Source organism: Leptinotarsa decemlineata, unplaced genomic scaffold (genome assembly GCF_025532065.1).
Source record: "Leptinotarsa decemlineata unplaced genomic scaffold, Ldec_3_MD MMD2_tig00001393_RagTag_RagTag, whole genome shotgun sequence".
Lineage (NCBI taxonomy): Eukaryota > Metazoa > Arthropoda > Insecta > Coleoptera > Chrysomelidae > Leptinotarsa > Leptinotarsa decemlineata.
The window spans coordinates 6,268,358-6,290,156 of record NW_027412562.1 but is presented as its reverse complement, the minus strand read 5'-3'; the positions used below and the strand labels follow the sequence as shown (position 1 = coordinate 6,290,156).

At 33.0% G+C, this 21,799-nt stretch overlaps 1 protein-coding gene across 2 annotated transcripts; it reads left to right on the top strand.

Moving 5' to 3' along the window:
- The first annotated feature begins 4,606 nt into the window (after positions 1-4,606).
- On the top strand, positions 4,607-20,384 carry Usp16-45 (Ubiquitin specific protease 16/45). 2 transcript variants are annotated; one of them, XM_023161167.2, is made up of 10 exons: positions 4,607-4,689; positions 4,749-5,379; positions 6,563-6,830; positions 7,584-7,835; positions 10,336-10,525; positions 10,583-10,817; positions 12,107-12,372; positions 13,939-14,134; positions 18,551-18,826; positions 19,691-20,384. In XM_023161167.2, exons 2-10 carry the CDS (start codon positions 4,897-4,899, stop codon positions 20,102-20,104), a joined length of 2,580 nt encoding a protein of 859 aa, XP_023016935.1. In that variant the 5' UTR covers positions 4,607-4,689; positions 4,749-4,896; the 3' UTR covers positions 20,105-20,384. The 2 variants fall into 2 exon arrangements, with proteins under 2 accessions (XP_023016935.1, XP_023016937.1); XM_023161169.2 differs by having other exon boundaries at positions 4,644-5,379; positions 7,599-7,835.
- The last annotated feature ends 1,415 nt before the right edge of the window (positions 20,385-21,799 follow it).

The following is a 21,799-nucleotide window of genomic DNA, read 5'->3' as shown; positions in this document are numbered from 1 at the left end:
CTTCCCTATTATAATAATAATATTTATTCACCATTTGTGATACATAGCGTATATATGGTAGGTCAATGATTATTTATAAAAAACAGTACGTCACTTATGAATAAAATTATGGGATCAAAGCTTGAATAAAAATCAATATTTGCATATACAAAGGTATAGGTACATATAGATAAATAAAATGCTAATTAAAAAATGAATAAAAAAATGTGGCAATTTTGCTTGCCGTAGTTTGAATTGATGATCTAATTAAAGCATTAAAAGTAGTTGAGGAGCATATCTCTAGTTTGAAATAGTGTTTCCAAACGTATATCTTGTCTGGATGTGCCAAGTAGATCAAACGTTTTAATTCTAGATAGTTATCTACTTCTACAAGGTAATTTTCAACTATTCAAAAACGCCTGTGAGTGTTACCGACATAAAATTACGTAACGAAATGAATAAAAAAACAACATTAGTTGTTTGTGTTAGGTTTTAAAAATCTAGAGTCAAGTGAGCAGATGCAGATTTTTTGATACCACGCGAAATATATTTAACGAGCATTCGATTCTGTACGAATGACAAGTCGACCTTTGTGGTATTATTATATATAAAAAACAATATTTCAATTATTCCTAGAAATGAGCAAATCCATGAATCCAACTATATCCAACTACATCAACCTTATAGTAAATCTGTTTAAATCTGTTTAAAGATTGACAGTATCAAAAAATCACCCCATGTGCATTGAGGTTAAGCTATATAATAAGCTTAGTGAGGACATTAAATCCTCAAATATCAATGTCTTTAAAAGGCGACTCAAGATTTTCTGAATTTCACTAGTTCGGATTTCCATTGTCTACCATATAAAATGATTTGAAATCCCTGGAACAACTAAAAAAGAAGAGTTAAAAATGAATAGCTGAAAATAACAATTATATTAAGCAAAATAAACCTGAAATGAAATAATAGTGAAATAAAATACAAGTAAAATAGAACAACTGAACAAAAATAAATATTTTTGTTCAAACAAAAATAGTGAAATAAAATACAAGTAAAATAGAACAATTGAACAAAAATAAATATTTTTGTTCAAACAAAAATAAATACTTTTGTTCAATTGTTCTATTTTACTTGTATTTTATTTCACTATTATTTCATTTCAGGTTTATTTTGCTTAATATACCTAATTGTTATTTTCAGCTATTCATTTTTAATTCTCCTTTTTTAGTTGTTCCAGGGATTTCAAATCATTTTATATAGTAGACAATGGAAGTCCGAACTAGTGAAATTCATCATGAAACATTGTCAATCACCTTCAAACAAATCAAGATTTTCTATTGCAAAAAGCAAACTACTCAGTGGATGAGTTTCTCTTTGAATCCTGATTTGATTGTAGCTTATTAACTTTTTTTTGTATGATTTATGTTGACTTTTTTATGTTTGTTTGACCTGTTGAATCAGCCAGTATTTTATGATGATGTTATGTTTTTTTGTGTCTAATGTGATTGTGAAGTAAAAATGATTCAATAAATGTTTGATAGATTGGTTGATTGATTCGTTGTTAAAAAACCTCTAATATATAAAAATAATATTAATAATGATAATGATCGTTGGTTGATAATGCTGGCGCGTACTTCTGAATGTATCGGGGCTTCCGAGGAAAGGGCATGACCAGCGCAAACTTAGACTGAAAAAAAAACGAACTTCTATAATATCTGGTCAGGCCAGAGTCCAAACAGGGTGGGTCACTTTCAGAAGGGGTGTATTTTCAGGCGATTTCCTCAGTCCCTTTCTCTTCTACATTATCCGTTGCGCTCTGAAATACTCGAGGGTATAACTGATGCACCCCAGAAACCGGAGGCACAAGGTCACCCATTTGATTTATATGGATGATCTTAATCTTTATGTTTCTGGAGAAAAGGAGCCCCATCAGTTCTTAAGGGTGGTAGAAGAGTACACGCATGATATCGGTATGGAATTCGGGATAGATAAATGTCCAATAGTCCATCTCAAAAGAGAACGATGTGGGGATTACGGAGAGGATGTGCAGCTCGTAGATGGAAGCATCCTGCACTATCTGGATGCCGGAGAGGCGCATACTTACCTCGGGGTGGAACAACGCCACTCACAAGATGTAACAGCAGGGAGGGATGGCCTCTCTCTGCAAAAGATCTGGTCATCAGAACTATAGGGAAAGAACAATGTTGCTGCAAAAAATATGTTTGCCGTTCAAATCTTACACTACTCGTTTGGAGTAGTGAAGTGGACTAGGGAGGAGCTGTATCAACTGGACGTAAAGACCCGAAAAATCAAGCACCTCCCTATTCCGCGGTTGAACTTTCTCCGACAACAGGAAGGCAACAGGGCAGCTGCCCGAGCAGCTGGTGAACTCGGTTTAGGTTTCGACACTGAACGAGGTGATCACAACTCTATCACCGAGTTGGAACTCGTTCAAAAGGCCCACATGAAAGCCGCAGAGACCACTTCAGTCCTGCGGCAATACAAGGATAAGCCAATGCATGGGGTTATCTTCAATAACATTGAAGACCTCAGCTTGTCAAAGCGCCTTACCTTCGGTTTTTTCAGGCCAAGTGGGCTGAAATCGGAAACTGAGGGATTCATCATGTCCTACTGAATGCTGTCTTCAACACCTTAGTTCTTAATTACCCCCTGCGGCACTCTTACGGTATTGACGAGACATCGGTGCTGTCCTATGCTCCAGGGGATATTGAATCCGTTGTGGATGTTATATTCTCTAAGGATCCTCGGTCAATAAAACACACTAGTTTTCATGATATTTAATGATTTACATATCAAGATTGTCGAGCGGAATGGACTCAATCAAAAAACTGTCAAAAAACATAGAACATGGAGCACGAATGAAATGATTATGCCCTTCTCTACACTCGAATCTCAAAATCATGCCGACTTTCCGCACTAAGCCAGAAATCATAGCCGGACAAATGCAGAAGGCTGTCATCCTTGGCTCATTGCGATTGCTCAGGGCACATGATTCCGCCGCGCCCTCCCGAATGTATCGGGGCTTCTGGGGATAGAGCCAGACCAACGCAAATTAAGGTTTGAAAATAAGAACTTTATTTCCATTGACTTTATAGACATATATAATAAAAATATTGTCAACAGTAAGAATAGCTCTCAGATAATAAAAAGAGTTCTCAGTTAACTACATCCTTATTACACAAATATCACATTTCAAATGCAAGGTACTGAGAGAATAAAAGGACGCTCTAAGAAGTTCCTTCACCTTACTTTCGAAAGTGTTTTTAGTCTGGATTAATTTCATTGAATTCAATTGGGTTTTTCTATAACGGCACTGTAAGTCTCTTTTCATGGCGAAAAATTATTTACAACCATGTCAGAATAACTAGTGTTAAAGAAGATATAATTACGTAGTAGTACTAGTAGTTTATTTAAATAGGAATTCCTAATATACACTTATAAAAAACATTTAACTTATTCATAATACATTCTCTTAAGATTTAAAATACATTTATAACTATAAAACTATAAAATTAACTCTCATATCAGTATATATATATATATATATATATATATATATATATATATATATATATATATATATATATATATATATATATATATATATATAAAAGAATAACATCAACAAAGTATATACAAAGTCAAGAAGAAGAAGAATAAGAGTTCACTCGAATATAAAAGTGATCACTAATATTGTATGCTTAATAAACAATATTGGGTTGATTTTTGATGTATTCGATTAGTATGTGTTTAAACATTGTTACTGTCCTTGCATTTTTTATTATTTGTAGAAGTCTATTATAGGAATCTTTGAATAACAGATAATTCATAGCCATTTTCAGATTCGTTCTATCTATATGGAAATCTATTCTATTTCTAATGGAATAATTATGGATGTTATGATTCAACAAAAGAAAATCATTATACTCAGGTTAAACTCCCTGTGTTATCTTGAATATGAATGCCATAGTCATATAAAACAATCTGCTTACCACTGGTAACCGTTTCAGTGCATCCAGCATTAAAGCTATAGGTATTAATTTATTACATCCCAGGATTACCCTCATCCTCCTATTTTGCATTTTTTGTAATTGAGATATTTTGTTCAAATTCAGTAAGTATAATAATGAGTTGCAATAATCAAAATGTGGTTGAATGATGCAAGTATAGCAAGTAATTCGAGAGTTTAGGAAAAGATGACTATATATTCTTGAAAAGAAAAACATTTTTTTTATATTTTATTTTTGATGTACTGGGGATGCTCGTTAAAATTCAGATGATAAGAATGTGTCATGAACTTTTTTCTTAAGATAGTATGTGGTGACAATAGTAAAAAATTCACGAGAGTAATTTTTCTAAAAAACCGAACCATATTTTTTAAATTTGACGAATAACAACTGGAAAGTTTGTCTGATCCTGAAGTTGATCTCGGAGCTAACCGATTACATTTTCTCGCTCTGGTAAATAATGTAATTGAGATAACAGATCTAGATATGGAATACACAAACCACTTATTTTAGAGTACTTACTCTAATCACATCACAAACCACTTGGTTTGTGATGGAATCACACAGCACGAATATAGGTGTTCTGTGTATGAAATCGGATTGTCAAATGTCGGAAGTCAAAATGTCGAAACTGTCAATTGTCACAAGTTGTGTGCTGAGTGCTGAGTTGTGAGAGAGGAGTGTGAGTACATCTTTTGCTGATAAATCTCTTTCATCTTTCATTCCTGTTAACTTTAAAAGGTTTTCTTCAATTCACTTCGACTAGATGCAAATCTTTCAGAACAAACATTTGGAAAAATCATAAATTGGAAACGAAAGGTTAGAGGGCAGACAAAATAAACGCGTGTGTCATGTCCAATTAGCACCAAGATCATCCAAAGGTATAAAAATGAATAAAAAACATCAATGTGACCCCAACGGGGACGTCTCTTCCGAATCTGGAGATGAAAATCAAAATAACGTTGAATGTAGTCACATAAATAAGGCAGTTGACTTGCAAAAAATCAAAAAGTCCCTCACTCGTACTGGATTCCAAACAGATTGTCCGGAATGTGCGAAGTTACCAGCCGATAATGACATGGAAGATATAGAATTTGATACTTCCTTATGGTTGTGCTTGAAATGTGGTAATCAGTCTTGCGGTAGGAGTAGAAATAAACATGCTTTGAAACATTTCGAGACTCCTCATTCAGATTCTCATGCAATGTGTGTCAATACTACCGTTTGGAGTGTTTGGTGCTATGACTGTGATGACGAAGTTAATATGACCTGCAAGAAAAAGTTGCTGGAGGCAGTAGAATTTCTTAGGAAACAAGCTGAATCTAATAGGATTAAACAACAGCCCAATGTAACTCCATTATCATCTGACAGGGTAAGTTTTCTAAAAGATATGTAGTTGAAAGGCAAGAGTAAAAAATGAAGTCACCTTGTATTAATGTTTCTGTGTTAAAATGAACAAAGTATTGTTGATTTCTTTGCTCTGTTTTCTTCACCAAGAGAATGTGAAGACATTTTATTCAGCTAACCCTAAACAATATATTAGTAGGTTTTTTACAGTTACATTAAAAGTAGATCCCCAGTAACTAATTATAGAATTCAAAGTATGAAAAATTACCAACTCCAAGGAATAAACATTGATAACTTCAACATGTCAACACAAATTTCAAATATTAGAAAGATGATTCTTCAATCATTGTCTTCAAATGATTTGAGTGATTTTATTTTTGTCCACAAAATATCTGAAAATTGTTTCAGACTGATTTTGCATCAACATGCTTAAAACCATTACAAAATTAAACCATAAAGTGTTTTAATGAATGTCCAGAGCCACAAAATAAACTATATAAACCAAGTATCCTATTGGACATAGGTTCTTTGTTTAAGTCAAAAATCGGTATTTTCATCCATTCTACCAAAAATTAAAAAAATGTCTCAATTCTGATAAAAAGCTATGATTATCTCACCAGACATTTGAATCATTTGAAAATCTTGCAAAGTAACTTTGGACAAAATTATTTTACTTCAATGGTATCAAATTTATAAGTGTAACCATTTACATGAAATATTACATTCATGTCACAAAATTCAGGACAGAAATAAAAAAGTATTACACATTAATTGATGATAAGTAATACTTTATGAAATACTTTTTCATTGTCATACATAATATATAAGATTCAGCTAATGAATTCATTTTAATTTTCATTGAAATTTCCACCTGATTTGACAGAATATTTGATTTTTATTATGTTCTTTGTTTCTTGGAATTTGTTATATTTTGTTGATAAAGTCTATATATAAAAATTCTAGTACACTACTGTTTTCAAAAGATAAGTTTCAAATAAATGTTTTAGATATCATAGTGTTTCAACACGTGTACTGTGATTGTTTTTTTATCATAAACTACACCAACTAATTGATAAAACATAGTTTGTGGCTCATTCGAAATAGAAAAGATTGACTTGAATTAGCTCTGTACTGTCACATATTTAGTAAAATTTGTTAACGATTTTGTTTTTCATAAGGTCGTTCCATTTCTGTTTATTTTTTTTCAGGTTTTAGGTGTTATTCCACTTCCAGATAGTAATACAGGCACTTTTCCAAAGACACTACAATTTCAACCTTCAAACCTACCTAGAGCTAGAGGTTTATCAAATTTAGGAAACACGTGCTTTTTCAACTCTGTGATGCAATGTCTTGGCCAGACACCATATTTATTGAAATTATTAGAAGAAACATCAGAAGAAGGACATTCTTTTCGTCTCCCTGGTGGCAACGTAGTGCTTGAGAACAAAGAAATTATGGAACTGGGACCTCTTGAAGGTGAGGTATTTGAAATAATTTTTAAAATGAGTATTTGCCTATCAGTTTTTCATATGTCTTGGCTCCTAACTCTTTCATTATTTCATACATACGAAAAAAAATTGGAGCAATGAAACAATATACATGCATCATCAATAAAAAATGAGATTAAACATATACTTTCTAGTGGCATCCTTGTTTGGATGATAACTTGGAAAATCTCAGAGAGTTAGTTGTCGGCAATGTTTTGAGTTCCGTTGTTGACGTATCACTATCGTTTGACAGTTTATTGTTGTTGACTGAAAAATGTAGGTTGGTCAAGCTTTGTGTTGATTTTTTTCTGACTGCAGAATATTTTAGATAATTTTCAAAATGTTAAATGTTGTTCAATATTCATGACTTATTTTGATTGTAAATGACTTGCTACAAACATTTGAATATGTAATGTATTCAATAAACTTACTTTACTTTTCGTTACTGGAATATTCAAATTCATAGATATCAAAGTTGGAATATGTTACTTAATATATAATGTATTTACAGAATAATTGATAAAGTGCTGATGAATTTTATAAAATCATAACATAAGGTTACTTATTAGAGAATTGAAAAAAACGCAATTTTTCTTTCAAGTTGTTTGGAGCAATAGCCATATTGGTGCGTTTTCATTACTTATATTAGATGCACATTGAGCACGTGTATTCTTTCGTTGCCCCAACTGTATCCATCATTTTTATTCCACCAAGATTTTATCATTACTCTATAAGTTTTCAGGTGAACATTTTTCAGGCTCCCCTGATAAATGGCGACTCCTAACCGCCAGCCTTGCAGAAACTTTAAGTGAACTAACTAGCGGCAGATCCGAGGTTTACACTCCTCGAATGCTTTTTTCTAGACTTATCTGTAAAATGCCTCAGTTTGGAGGTGGTGATCAACATGATTCTCACGAACTGTTAAGGCATCTCCTAGAGGCTGTACGTGAGGAAGATCTGAAAAGATACAAGTCAGTTATTTTGCAAAAGTTAGGTGAGTTCAGAGTTTTTTTATAAAACATTAGAAATGAACATTACTCAATTTTTTTGTGCATATCATATGAGATGGAAGTTCAAGACTTGAATCCATCGAAAGCAATACTTGAAAAAATAACAAATCTCTTCCCAAGAAGTAACAGTTTTGCAGAGTTGAGCATGGGAATAATTGAGAACTTTGATCATTGAGCAATAATCCAGAATTTTTACATCTGTTGATTTCTAAACATTAATAAACTAAATTTCTCAAACATCAAATTGTGTACTTGTGATGCACTGTTTGGAACCTTTGGTGTTTCCAATATGGAATATTGAAATCTTCTGAAAAAATGCATGGAAGAAATAGCTTACCCCCTGAACTATATAATAAAACTTTCCATGGAACAAGGAATGTTCCCTGAAAAATTCAAATTTACAATCGTTACCCCAATCTTCAAAAAAGGAGACTCAAATAGCTACAAGAACTATAGAGGAGTAAGTTTTCTCTCTAATATATTCAATTTTCCTCAAAAATGAACTACTTTCGACAAACCAACACAGCACAGAAAAAGCTTTGTATGATTTCATACATTTGACTGCGTTGATGACTATGACCTGATCCAGAAAACATATCGCTATGGGGTTTGTGGAGTTTGTGGGTTTTGTGGATTAGGTCCTATCTAGAGAACAGGTCACAAACAGTGATAATCCAAGGTGTTCACAGCCAGTCCTTGGCCTGGAAACAAGAAGTCCCATAGGGATTTATACTTAGACCACTGCTTTTTCTTATTTATGCGAACGACTTGATACAAAACCTAAATAGTCTTTAGAAGGTACATATAGTTGCATATACAGATGATACAAATGTTCTGGTCACTGATCATAATACATTAGCACTTGCAGAAACAACAGAATCCATATATGAGAAAATGAAGAAATGGGCTGATAAAAATCATTTAGTACTAAATATCAGCAAAACACCATTAGTAAAATTTTCAATGCATATCACCACTGAAACTCTAAATACATGAAGATAGCCAACTAGAGGTGACATCCAACCCAGAAACAGAAAAACTAGGTCTAATTCTTGATCATAAGCTCAATTGGGGTCCTCATATAGATTGACTATGTGATAAACTACGAAAGAACTGTTACGCACTGAGATTTATGTCGAATCATTGTGGAAGAGAGGTTCTCCTAAATCTGTATTATGCCACTATTAGCTGTCACTTGCGCTATGGAACCTTGAATTGGGATATGAGCTCTCTTGCTGAAAGAGTATTCATTTTACAAAAGCACCCAGTCAGAATAATTGCTAATTTAGGATGGCGACACTCTTGCAGAAACTCATTCAAAGAGCTGGAAATACAGTTATATATATATATATATATATATATATATATATATATATATATATATATATATATAACAGAATAATTTGTGACTGGATTAACTATAAATTGGTTTAATTTGTGAGGTTGCAGTCAATAGCTGGGCTGTTACAAAGAAAACTCTTTGTTATATGTCAAGCTTTCGGTATATTTCACACTTTTGTCAGGACAACTACAATAATAAGATTATATATCATATATATGTATATATATATATATATATATATATATATATATATATATATATATATATAACAGCGACTGTAGACGAAATGTTAATTCTTGTGCATTAACAGAACATGTTGATTCGGAGGATCATAAAATGAATTTTGAAAATCCAAATATTTTAGATAGAGAAACCAATACAACTAAAAGAATATTTTTGGAAATGATACATATTAATAACGAAGAACATTAAATGAATAAACGAACTGATATTGATAGTCTTAGCAAAATTTACACGTACCTACTGAAATATGATAAAGAAAATAAAAGATCTAGTAATTCGAGTATCATTCAGAATTTTCCCACTTGACATTGTCAGCCAAAATTTTTATCAACTGTCATTATTTAATGTTTTTCTATCTGTTTTTGAACCATTTTATATTTTATTTTCACGTTAGTAAGTTCTCCATATTTATATATTTTTTACAAGATATATAATTTTATTATTATATATATATATATATATATATATATATATATATATATATATATATATATATATATACTGAACCTCTCTCTATCAGAAGAGTCACATATACCTTGAACCTAAACTATATAACAAACAACCTAGATGTTTCTATTAAGTACTCAAAGAATATCTGCATATTCAAAAGACAAATAAAAACACTTTTCATTGAAAGAAACTGCTACACTGTTGACGATTTTCAATGGTTACTCTTGATAAATGATTGTTAATTACCTTTATATGTCCAGATTAGTTTCTTTTTTTCTTTTTTCTTTTTTTAGTCATAAATAGACATCTTCCTTGTTACTGTATGTAAATGTTTATTGTAATGCTTTCATACTGTTCAACAAGTGAAGTAAACATTATTATTATTGGTTCATTCTGTTTTTGTATGATATTGCACTTCTTTCTTGTAACTGGCAGTGTTATTTTTTTAGGTTTCAATTCCAAAACAGATCCGGCAACTGTCGAAGGAGATAAAAAAAAGATCATTAAATTCTATGGCCAACAAGCATCTGAAATGATGTCACCGACAGAGCAAGTTTTCAGAGGTGTCCTTGTTAGTACGCTGCAGTGCCAAGAATGTGGTCATACTTCTCATCGAGATGAATACTTTCTGGATTTAAGGTAAAGTGGAATTCACAAAAGTATGATTATTACTGTTACCAATATATTATTTTTTAGTTTACCGATTAGTGAAAAACAACTTCCTCCCGTGCTGAGACGAAAAGCAGAAGACCTAGACGACAATAAACCTTCAAAACATCAAATCAAGAAAGAGAAGCGGGCTGAAAGAAAAAAGAACAAAAAACAGAAGAACAACAGAAGTATTTTGAATAATGAAATGATATTCACTAATTCCAACCTCGTCAACAAGTCTGAGAGTGAATCGGATGCTGATGTTGAAGATAATGTAGAGGTTGTTATCTCATTCCAGCTCTTGTTTATATGTAAATCAGAATGTATTGTGGAATTCACATATCAGTTGATTCAGAAAGAAAAGTGCGCCTCTCGCAAGTATATTTTATAAAATAAGAAATATTATTACTTTGAATATTTGAAACAATATATTTTTCTTTAATTCATCCGAAAGCTAACATCAGTTACTTCTAATCTTTTGAAACTTTTTCAATGGTTACAAAACAAAATCATGAAATGTATCTAAAAGCTGAATCAAAGATAAAGAACTAGCAATCAATGTAAAACCTAGAAAACTATTTGATATGGGGAATTCATACTACATATTGAAATAAAAACCTCAAGTTACATAAAATATTAAACTAAATGTTGAAATATTTATGTAGTGTTTCCACTATATATGTGACTTGTAGGGAGCAGTTACACCCTAAAAGTTAAGACTACACATTTAAATATACCAGGTATCTCCAGAAAATAACGAGAATTTTCGTTTTTTTTTTTTATAATTACTTCGTCTACATTGATATTGTCGCCTTAAAATAGTTCCCATTAGCACTTAGCACTTAACCAGCACTTCTTTCAGTCCTCAAAACACTTCTTCCAATCCTTGAAACACTCAAACTCAACGGCTTTTTAAAATTCTCTTTATTTTTGGAAATAGGAGTCATGTCTGTAAATATGGAGGGTGTGGAATTTTTACTGTTAGTGTTTTAGGGTTTTCCTCATTTTCAACGTCATTCACGGCCATCTTGGAAACTCTTATACCACCAGTAAAATCCTGTTTTGCTCATAACAGACTCGTCATTGTCCATTAGTAACATTTCTTCCACTCTGTTATACTTCATTTCATTCTTCACGCAAAATTTGATACAAATTCTTGGATCCATGTGTTTTTTCAAACGAAAAATATATCTAACCTTAACGACTGCTACAAAGCAAACAATAAATACAACTGAAAACTCTTATCATTCTTCAGAGGGATGTATAAAAGCATAATGAAAAAATTTGGCAACCGGATTCTTTAAACCTGTCAATTTTACAAATTCCCATTATTTTCTGAACATACATATTACACATTGAAGTCAATTTAAAATACATTGTAGCCCTACTCGGGTTCTCTATGTGAACGGTCCTCGAACAGTCAAAAGCAGTTGCAGTTGAGACTTGGGAAGTTTTGTATGAATCCTCAGTAATCAGCTGTGAAACTATTTTGAACAGTCCTAGAATCGTTCGTCTACTCAAAAATATATGACCATCAATATCATTACATATAATGTTAATATCTTTTAGGATCAGAAAAATATGCAGAGAGAGGTTGTTCCCAAAGGTATGGAATCGGGATACAACTCCGACAAGATAGACAACAGCAGTCCGGACTCAAATAATAGAGAAGTTTCTCCAGATATAAGGGTGGATAGTGGAGTACCTAGTCCCAGCGTGGGCATGCTCAGTGTGTCACCTCAAAGTCCAGATAATAGTCCTGCGTCGAGCGAAACTAATTTGGACACCTATAGTAGTAGTAGCCTCGTTTGTGGGAACAACAGCCCTAATGAAGAGTAAGTATAACCTGGCTTAATATCTACACAGTGAAGCAATTCATCCCTCTCTCTTTGTTTTACATATTTCAGGTTCAGTGAATATTTTTATAATTACATTTGAGAATATTTGCAATATTGATTGATTTCCCTTCATACCCTTCTTTATTCAGATTAATAAATCTGCAGTAATTTGATTTGTTGATTTTTCCCTGCACAAATTTGCATTGATTATATTTCATTTTCTCACGATAACAAGTCGTGGAAATGCCATCTGAGATGATGGCGAACCGTCCACTTTTGAAGAATACCAAACTGATGAACGCCCGGAAAAGCAACTTCACATACTCCACCATCCGTTAAATCCTACGCAGTTGGCCTGAAAAGTTCATAGGCTAACATAAAAAAAAGGTTGTTAAATTTGTTTTTATTATTCAATATAGTTACCTTGGAGGTTGATAAAACGATTATAGCGGTCATATTTTGGCCTCAGTTTTGAAGATTACCTCCTCATCGATGCTAAATTTCTTTCCAGCGAGCATTCTCGAGGTTTGAGTACAGGAAGAAGTCGCTGAGGACCAGATCTAAAGAATACAGTGGATGCAGTAGCAATTCGAAGCCCAAGTCATGCAATTTTGCCATCGTTTTCATTGATTTGTGATACGTTATATTGTCTTGATGAAACAGCACTTTATTCTTCTTCAAAAAAAGCCATCTCTCTGCGTTTCGTCCTTCAAACGCTCCAATAATGCTATGTAATAGTCTCTGTTGATTGCTTTTCCCTTTACAATATAGTCGATGAATATTATACCATACGCATCCCAAAATACTGATACCATAACCCTGCCAGCTGACTGTTGCATCTTTGCGCGCTTTGGAGTCGGTTCACCACGTGCAGTCCTCTGAAACGACGATCGTTTTGATTCTGATGTGAAATGATGGATCCATGTTACATCCATTATCACATATTGACGCATAAATTCATGTTCTTTATGGTGGAGCTGACCTCAAACACTGCTCAGGATCATCAATTCATTGTTATTTTTGATTGATTGTCCTTTTATATCTTTAGAGCCTCAGCTACCTTGATCAACTTCACTTTGCGGTCATCCAAAATTATTTTGTGGATTTTTTTTTATGTTTTCGTTGGTAACAGCCTCTTTGGGGCGTCCACTTTGTGCATCGTCCTCAGTGTTCACTTTACTTAGCAAACCACTTCTCAACTGTTGATTTTCCTGGTGCAAATTCCGAATTATGTTTATCCAGCCAAGCCAAAAAGCAATGCTTTATTAACACATCAAATTCCTTTTCATCCATTTTCTTCAAACTAACAACAGATGCCTCACTCAAAATGTTCTATCCCACAAACTAATAGTCCGACAGCTGTGAAATTTATACACGTGTCTTTTGAAGGTTAAGGTTAGCTAAAAATCAAATTAATTCAATACTAGTGGCATCATTTGTGCGTTAGCCTACGAACTTTTCTGTCTTTCTAGTATATATACACCACACCACCTTATGATGTCATAAATTATTAAATATTATTCAAAGAATTTCATAATAATGCATACTGTTTGGGTTTCATAGTGCCGTTGGAGAATTCGAAAGACCGGAATCGAGGTTAGCGTTTGTCAATAATAAAAATGCCGACCTCAAAGCTGGCCTAGAAAAACTCAGTCTGCTGAACGACGGAGATTCTGCCAAAGTCTCCAACTTGTTCAACCACGATGAGGATAGCAACATGGAAGGTGCTTGCGGACCTATGGAACAAGAGGATGAAAAGGTACTTAGTACTTAAGTTGTGAAATTACATTTTATTATCATTATCATTAAAAGATTAGGTTGTTCGGAGTAGTAGCCATGATGACGCTTGTGTAAAGATCCATTGAACCTAATGTATTTTTAGTTAGACACTATTTATAACCTGTAACATACAGATGAATCATTGCTTGTAAATTGTAATAAGCATCCACTGTCAAAAAAATAGTCTGACATTGAATGCAACAAATATGGCAAATATGTAATTTCCATCAAAATATATATAATAGAACTGACCAATACTGATGAAAATTCATTATAATGTATTCAAAAATACACTTCAATGTGAGATTTCCACTAAATAGTTCACAAACCGCTGCACGTGTTTCGCTATACAATAGCATCTTATGTCTAATCATGATTGAACTCATGCTCCTCTGTCAAAAAAACTACTTCTATGCTATTTTATTCTTTTGGAAAAAGTTCTTCCCGTTTATCCAATGTAAAATTTTGGACAAGAACCACAAGTCAACTTATGTACTCTCGATCTACCCGACACTGGAGTTTTATCTTTATTGCTTTTAACGAATTAACTCAAATCATAATTTATTTTGTATGCTACTTCCAATTCTTTGTTTTTTAAGAAACGAGAGATATTATTAGTAGGATTACCAAAGTTAGTTAGAGTCAATAATGTTTAGTATCATTCTTTGAAACTGGATAGACCTGGTTCAAAGCTTGTTTTTGCAATTTTTTAGAAAGAATTGAGTCAATAATATCCACCTTGTAACCGTTGTTGACAGCAATATGTTTCATGAAAATCAGTTCTCTATGAAAATTGCTTTCTGAAAAAGGAATATTCAATAGTTTTTTAATCATACTATTGAATGCTATTACTTTATGTTGATATGGATATATTGATGAATTGTGTATGTATAATGATGTTCGTGTAAGGTGGTTTATGGAAAATTGCGAAATCATGTTTATTAATAAGTCTAGTGATGGTTAAATCTAGAACATTCATAGGGTCAATCGCCTCCATCTCAGTTGTGAATTTAACCGAATGGTGGATGGAAACAGACTAAGATATCATCTACATATCTGTTCCACTATGAAAAAATGTTAATTAAGTTGTCTATGAAAATTTCAGCTTATAAAGGACACAAAGGTTTTCCCATTATTAGACCCTCGCTACAAGTGTAAAAATTGTCATTAAATTGAAAATATTTCTGAGCTAGGCAAATAGTTAGTAAATCTAAAATTTCCTATTTGAATATTTGATTAACATGGTTTCTGTCTGAGAGGCACTCAACCAACCCAATTGTTTCTATCAGAGGAAGATGCTATTCTAGAAGATGCTATTGTATAGTGAAACATGTGTCTTGGTATGTGATCCAAAATATACACTGTATCATTCCACACACAGAAAATACTATATTCTGTCTTGGTGCAGCTTCAACTCTTCAATATATATCGACAAAGTTTTTACAGTTCAGTGCAGTATCTTACAATTCAGTGTTCAAAAAGGCAACCTTTTAACTCTACCAAGTTCCTTAAATGTTTTACACTTATTTAGTTACACCCTGTATAACTGTAGCTGTAAGTGTATAAAATAAACTACCAGAGTATTTCAGAAAACTGCCTATCAAAAAAATCAAACCTAAAAAAAAATTCTGAAATCCAAAACCTTCTACATCATTGACGACACTATATTTTTTGGAGGAATTTTGTCTTGCAACAGGTTATGTGCCGTTGATATTCTTCTTCAACTACTGTTGACTTTTATCAACCATTTCAGTTCATTTAAATATTTTTCAACTACAGTACTCTCTCGCTAATCCGCCACCATAAAATCCGGACCATCGGCGGATTACTGGAAACGGCGGATTATAGTGTCTAGGAACAAAAAAATAAAAAACATATGTAGAAATTTACTCATATGCAGATATATTTTGTATTAGTATGTAGGTTTACAAAAATGAATTGAAATTAGAAAATAAACTGACACGTAACTGATTACTCAGGTTTTCAAAAATACTGGTCTATTTTGGCCTGTTTTTTGCCATAATAAATCTTCGTAATTACTTGATCACGCATTTTACGTAAATTTCTAACCATATCGTATGTCATTCCATTTTCCTGAGCCCATTTAATGCAAGTGTCAACACTTTCCAAAGCGTCCTCTGATTTGACAGTGCAATCTACATGTACCGACATTTCGTCTGATGAGCTATCAAAGGATGAGTCAAATGATTCATTTACAAGCTCATCTTCGGTTAAATGTGTCTCATATATTTCTGGGTTTTCTTCAAACCAATTTTCAACATCTTCACGTGTTAAACCTGCATTAGGATTTGTTGCAAACTGTATCAATTCCTGTAATGGAATTAGATCCTCTTCTTCCCAAGTGTCATCATCTTCACAAATTCTAGGCCACAATTTTTTCCATGATGATTTGATTGCTCTTTCTCCAACTTCGTCCCAGGCATCAGAAACTGTAAAAACTGCATCTTTGATATTCAACATTTTCAGAGTTTCAGAAATGTTTGTCTCTCGACTTATGGCGTTAAGTAAAATCTTCTTTTTGTAATTGTTTTTCATCATTTGTATCACATTTTGATCCATTGGTTGGAGCAGAGGCGTACAATTAGCAGGAAGGAAAAGTGTTTTTATACGGCCGTCACTAGATGATAATTCGTCATTTGGGCCGTGTCCAGGAGCATTATCAAGCACAAGAAGAGCTTTCTGTGGTAGATTTAGCGACTTTAAAATTTTTTTCACCTCAGGCACGAAAACATGATGAAACCAGTCGTAAAACAAATCTTTGGTTACCCAGGCTTTATTTTGACTCATATAAACAACCGGGAGATTTATGTTCTTGAATGGTCTAGGGTTTTTAGATTTTCCAATAACTAAGAGTTTCAACTTATGACTGCCACTTGCATTTGAATAAGGCATAACGGTTATCCGCTCCTTGGATACTTTTCTGCCTGGAGCAGACGTTTCACTTCTGTGAACATACGTTTTATGTGGTAAAAGGCCTCATTGCTGGACAATTTCTCTCCAGTTATGGACAGCAACTTGATTCCAAACCTTTAAATTTTGTAAGCCATCCTTCACTAGCTCTGAAATCATTTTTCTTATAAATTTTCTCATAGAACTGGAGTGCTTTCTGTCGCAACACTTCAGCAGTTATCGGTGTGTGACTTTGACGCTCTTGTAAAAACCACGAAAAAAGTGTTTCTTCCAACTGTGGATATTCACCAGTACTCATCGTTTGACGTTTTCCTATTCCAGACTCGGCGTTAGTGACATAGTTTTCGATCTTATTTCTGTTCTTCCGAATATCGTAAACTGTTGACCGCCCAATATGAAACTGATTTGCTATGTCTGTGAAAGGCACACCACTATCCACTTTCTTTAAGATTTCCATCTTTTCCATTAAAGTTAAAGTTTCGTGCTTTCGTTTAGTAGATCGCGATTGTGGTGAAGAAGCCATTTTTTTGCTAATTAACAACGGCGGATTACCGAACCAAACTCGTTGAATAACGGCGGATTACAGAGAGTCTATAGACTGGATCAACTTGCGAAAAAACGGCGGATTATAGTAGTTATCGGATTATGGAGCGGCGGATTAGCGAGAGAGTACTGTATATATATTAGATGTGATTGTAATTCAAATATGTTTCGACATTTCCATACCTGGAACAGGTTTTCATTATTAAGGAACGAATGAAGATTATACGAAATGCTTCAACAAGTTCGGTGCCATATAAATGACCATTTAACATTCTCGAAAGAGAGTTGAAAGACTTGCTCCTGTTGAGACCATACTATAGTGTGCAAGAATTTTATGATAAGTATGGGTAGAAAAAGGTAAAAGTGGATCCTCTGGCTCAAAATAAATCCAAAACAAGAACTTTTCCCCATCACATTGGCATCTTCAGAAGTTGAAGAAAAAAAATTTCATCTCCTGGAGAAGGCGACTTAGTTGGTGAGACGTGTGTCAAGAAGATTATTGCATTTCTAGTAATTGGGAAAAGTGCTTGTTTGTTAAGAATGACTAACTTTTATAGAATCTCATTTTCTTGACTTTTTATATTTTTTGAACGTTTGTATGGTCATATTATTATATCGTTAATTATATGTATTTCTTAGAACCACAGTCTTTTCTCGCAATCAGCAAGACAAGATTATTTCCATTATTTTATAGTTATTTCAAATAAACTAGGTTTTTTCATTTTTGGATATCATGTATCATTGAAATTGTTTTTTCATGTAGTATCTCACTTATATACTTTTTAAACAGCCGAAAAGCACTTTATGCCTTAACAAACTCTAAAAACCTTCTTTTCTAAACCACAAAATTTTCGACAAGCCTGATAAATTTATGTGTCAATTTCATGACAACTAATTTCTGTTTCATTATATTCTTCAACAGATGGAAGAAGATGATTTCATGGAAGAGGATGAAAGTCTTTGGTCGGGAACAATTTCTTCGAGATACCAATGTGAAGAAGGAGAATGTTCGGTGCAATCGTGCTTAAATCAGTTTACGGAATGCGAACTCATGGCAGGCAATAACAAAGTGAGCTGCGAAATGTGCACCAAACGACATGGGGGGCCTAACAACAAACTGGTTTACACCGACGCTTCTAAACAGCTGCTCATATATAACCCACCAGCTGTCCTTATCTTGCATCTGAAGAGGTTTCAGGTAAGGTATTTTTTTGTGAAATATCATTATTATTCAAGTCACTGACAACGAAATTTCAGAGGTTTACTCTGGATCTGAAAGTTCTCGAGAATTACACGTGGAAAACTTAACCACAAAATTGAGTTCTCTTTGCTATGTCATTCGAATTATTCCACTTACTGAAGCTCCTATATTCTGGCTTGGTGCAGCTTTAACTCTTCAACATCGTTCAATATTATTGTGTTATTCAACACATATTGACAGAGTTTTTACGGAGACCTTTTAACTCTACCAAGTTTATATATTTTTCAGCTCGTAATGTACATAAAAGAAAATAACCAAACTTTTACCAAAAATGCTGACTTACACTCACAACACACAGCAAAAACTCAATATCCACCAACCCATTTATAATAATGATCATTGTTATCATGTTTTTTTACCACTTGTATTTATATATATATATATATATATATATATATATATATATATATATATATATATATATATATATATATATATATATATATATATATATATATATATATATATATATATATATATATATATATATATATATATATCTACTATATAAAAATGGATGTTGATTGGTTGGTAAGTAATAAACTTCTACATCGCTCAACCGATCGTGATGAAACTTGACATGTATAAGTAATTTTTCATAGAGAAGGTTTTTAGGCTATCAATTTTTCTGTAACTCGCCACTAGATGGCGCTGTAGAACAATGTTTTGAAAGCACTGTTCTATAACGCTGCGCATGTAATCCCTAGAACGGGTTGGCCGATATAAAATATAATGTTGAGATAACTTGATTACTTCATTACAATAAATATATTTACGAAAATAATATATTATTCATTGCAGGTATATAGATTCCGATCGGCCAAAGTATCAAAATTTGTTAAATTCACGACGCTCTTAGACTTAGCTCCGTTCTGCTCAAAAAGGTCCCAGAATCTACCTACCTTCGAAGAAGGGCAGACCAAGGTGCTCTACTCTCTGTACGGTGTAGTCGAACATAGCGGTTCCATTCATGGTGGGCATTATGTTGCGTACGTTAAAGTAAGGCCGCCTTTAGAAGAGAACAGCTACAGGTGGCAGTTTTTACCGAAAAATCAAAGGCAAAAGGTGGACGGTTCCTCGAAAGGGGCCCAGGGAGCACCTGAAGTCCCGCCCGGAAGATGGTTCTATATTAGTGACTCTTACGCGTCAGAAGTGCAGGAATCGAAGGTTTTAGAGGCGCAGGCATATTTACTATTTTACGAAAGGATTATGTAATATGTTTCCTAGTTGAATACAGAATGAACGTTTTTATTTATATTATGGAAAATGTTCAAGAACGCATAATTATTGCCGAATGAAGTGCAATGGAAAATTGATTGTATTTGTGACGCCTTGCCGGATTTTAGGCTCTACTATCATTTTGGTATTTGATTTTTTTTTGTGTATTCATTTGAATGAATTTCAATGTAATTTTTGCGACTTTTGCCCTTGAGAAATCTCGAAATCTGTTGGAAAGGATACTGGACTAGTATTGAAAATAAATTTTCTAACCAGTTATTTGTGTTTTACTTCCTGAAGAGTGTTGAAAATACTAAATGAATTAATAGATATTTCAAAGATAAGAAAGATCTTAATTCTTCCACGAATATTGAATAAGTGTAGTCCTTGATGTATCTATGATTCTGAAAATTTTCTGGTTTTTGTATATTCAATACTACAATTATTGTAAAAGTGAGGTGTACTGTGTCATCAGGCATTAGTTCTTTGTCTATATACTGGTCGGATGGAAGAGCAATATCTGCCTTTATGTATCTTTTGCAAATGTTGAATTCTGTCATTTGTTATGTTAGATTAGTATCTCTTGTACTGAGTAACTTTTCAATAGAAGCATTTATTATTATTATAACTAGATTTTTCGAAGTTTAAATTCATGGATATTTAGCCAGGATGAAATGACACAAAGATAAATGTTCAAAGAGAAAGAGAAATATTCTTTATTGTCTGAAGAACAAAAATTCTTATTGACAAAGCAGATCTTATGTTAATACTTTAAAAAATAGACACATCAGTCAGAAGACTAACCTAAATAATTTAAAATGAGACAACAAAACATGAATTGTAAGAAAATAATGAATGAAGGTACGTGATGTTACATCAGACCAAGATAATTACACTAACGCAAGATGTCTTCAGTTTTGAAATATCAGTAGTATGATTTCTCACTGAGTTGAGCTTTTAATTTTCCATATCTCCAGTGGTGAATTGTTATATATTTTACAATCATTGTATATAAGTCTTACACAAGATTTGAGGTTGAAATAGGTAGTCTACATTTTCTACCATCAACTAAGTTTCTGAGACCAATTATTGACAGTTATTTCAAATGTGAAGACCATATCAGGGGTCTCAAATCGAAGTTGTCCTCTGGGTCTTATGTTGTAAGGTTGACATGGTTACATATTAGTCTCTCATAGAATCTCACCCGTGATGTGGAATCCCTTTCTGGGGTGCATGTACTGTGACTACTGTGTGACTACTGTGACCGGCCTTGCCAAGTTTCCTACATTGTATGGGTTATTATTGTTTTAAATATCAAAACGAGGCAGAAAAAAGCTTGATTTAGACAGGGATGAAATAGTGCTATAGAGAAAAGGGTATAAAGATTTATTTTGGAGACGAAACTTGAGTAAATGCCGAAAGTAAATTAATTTACTTTCGGTATATGTATCTTTAAAAATTTTGGTATCTTTTCGGCTGATTGAATACTTCAGAAATGAATGAAAGTACTTGTTTGAATTGCCAGGGTAATATTTTAAAGAGAGAATAATATTTAGAAAAGAATATTTTGGCTTTCTATATCTACAGTGTGTCCCATTTTTAATGGAAACACCGCCCTAAAATTTGAAGTTGTAAACCGATTTTTATAATTTATATTAAAGTTTCAGGGCATACTACGATATTTTTTCTTAG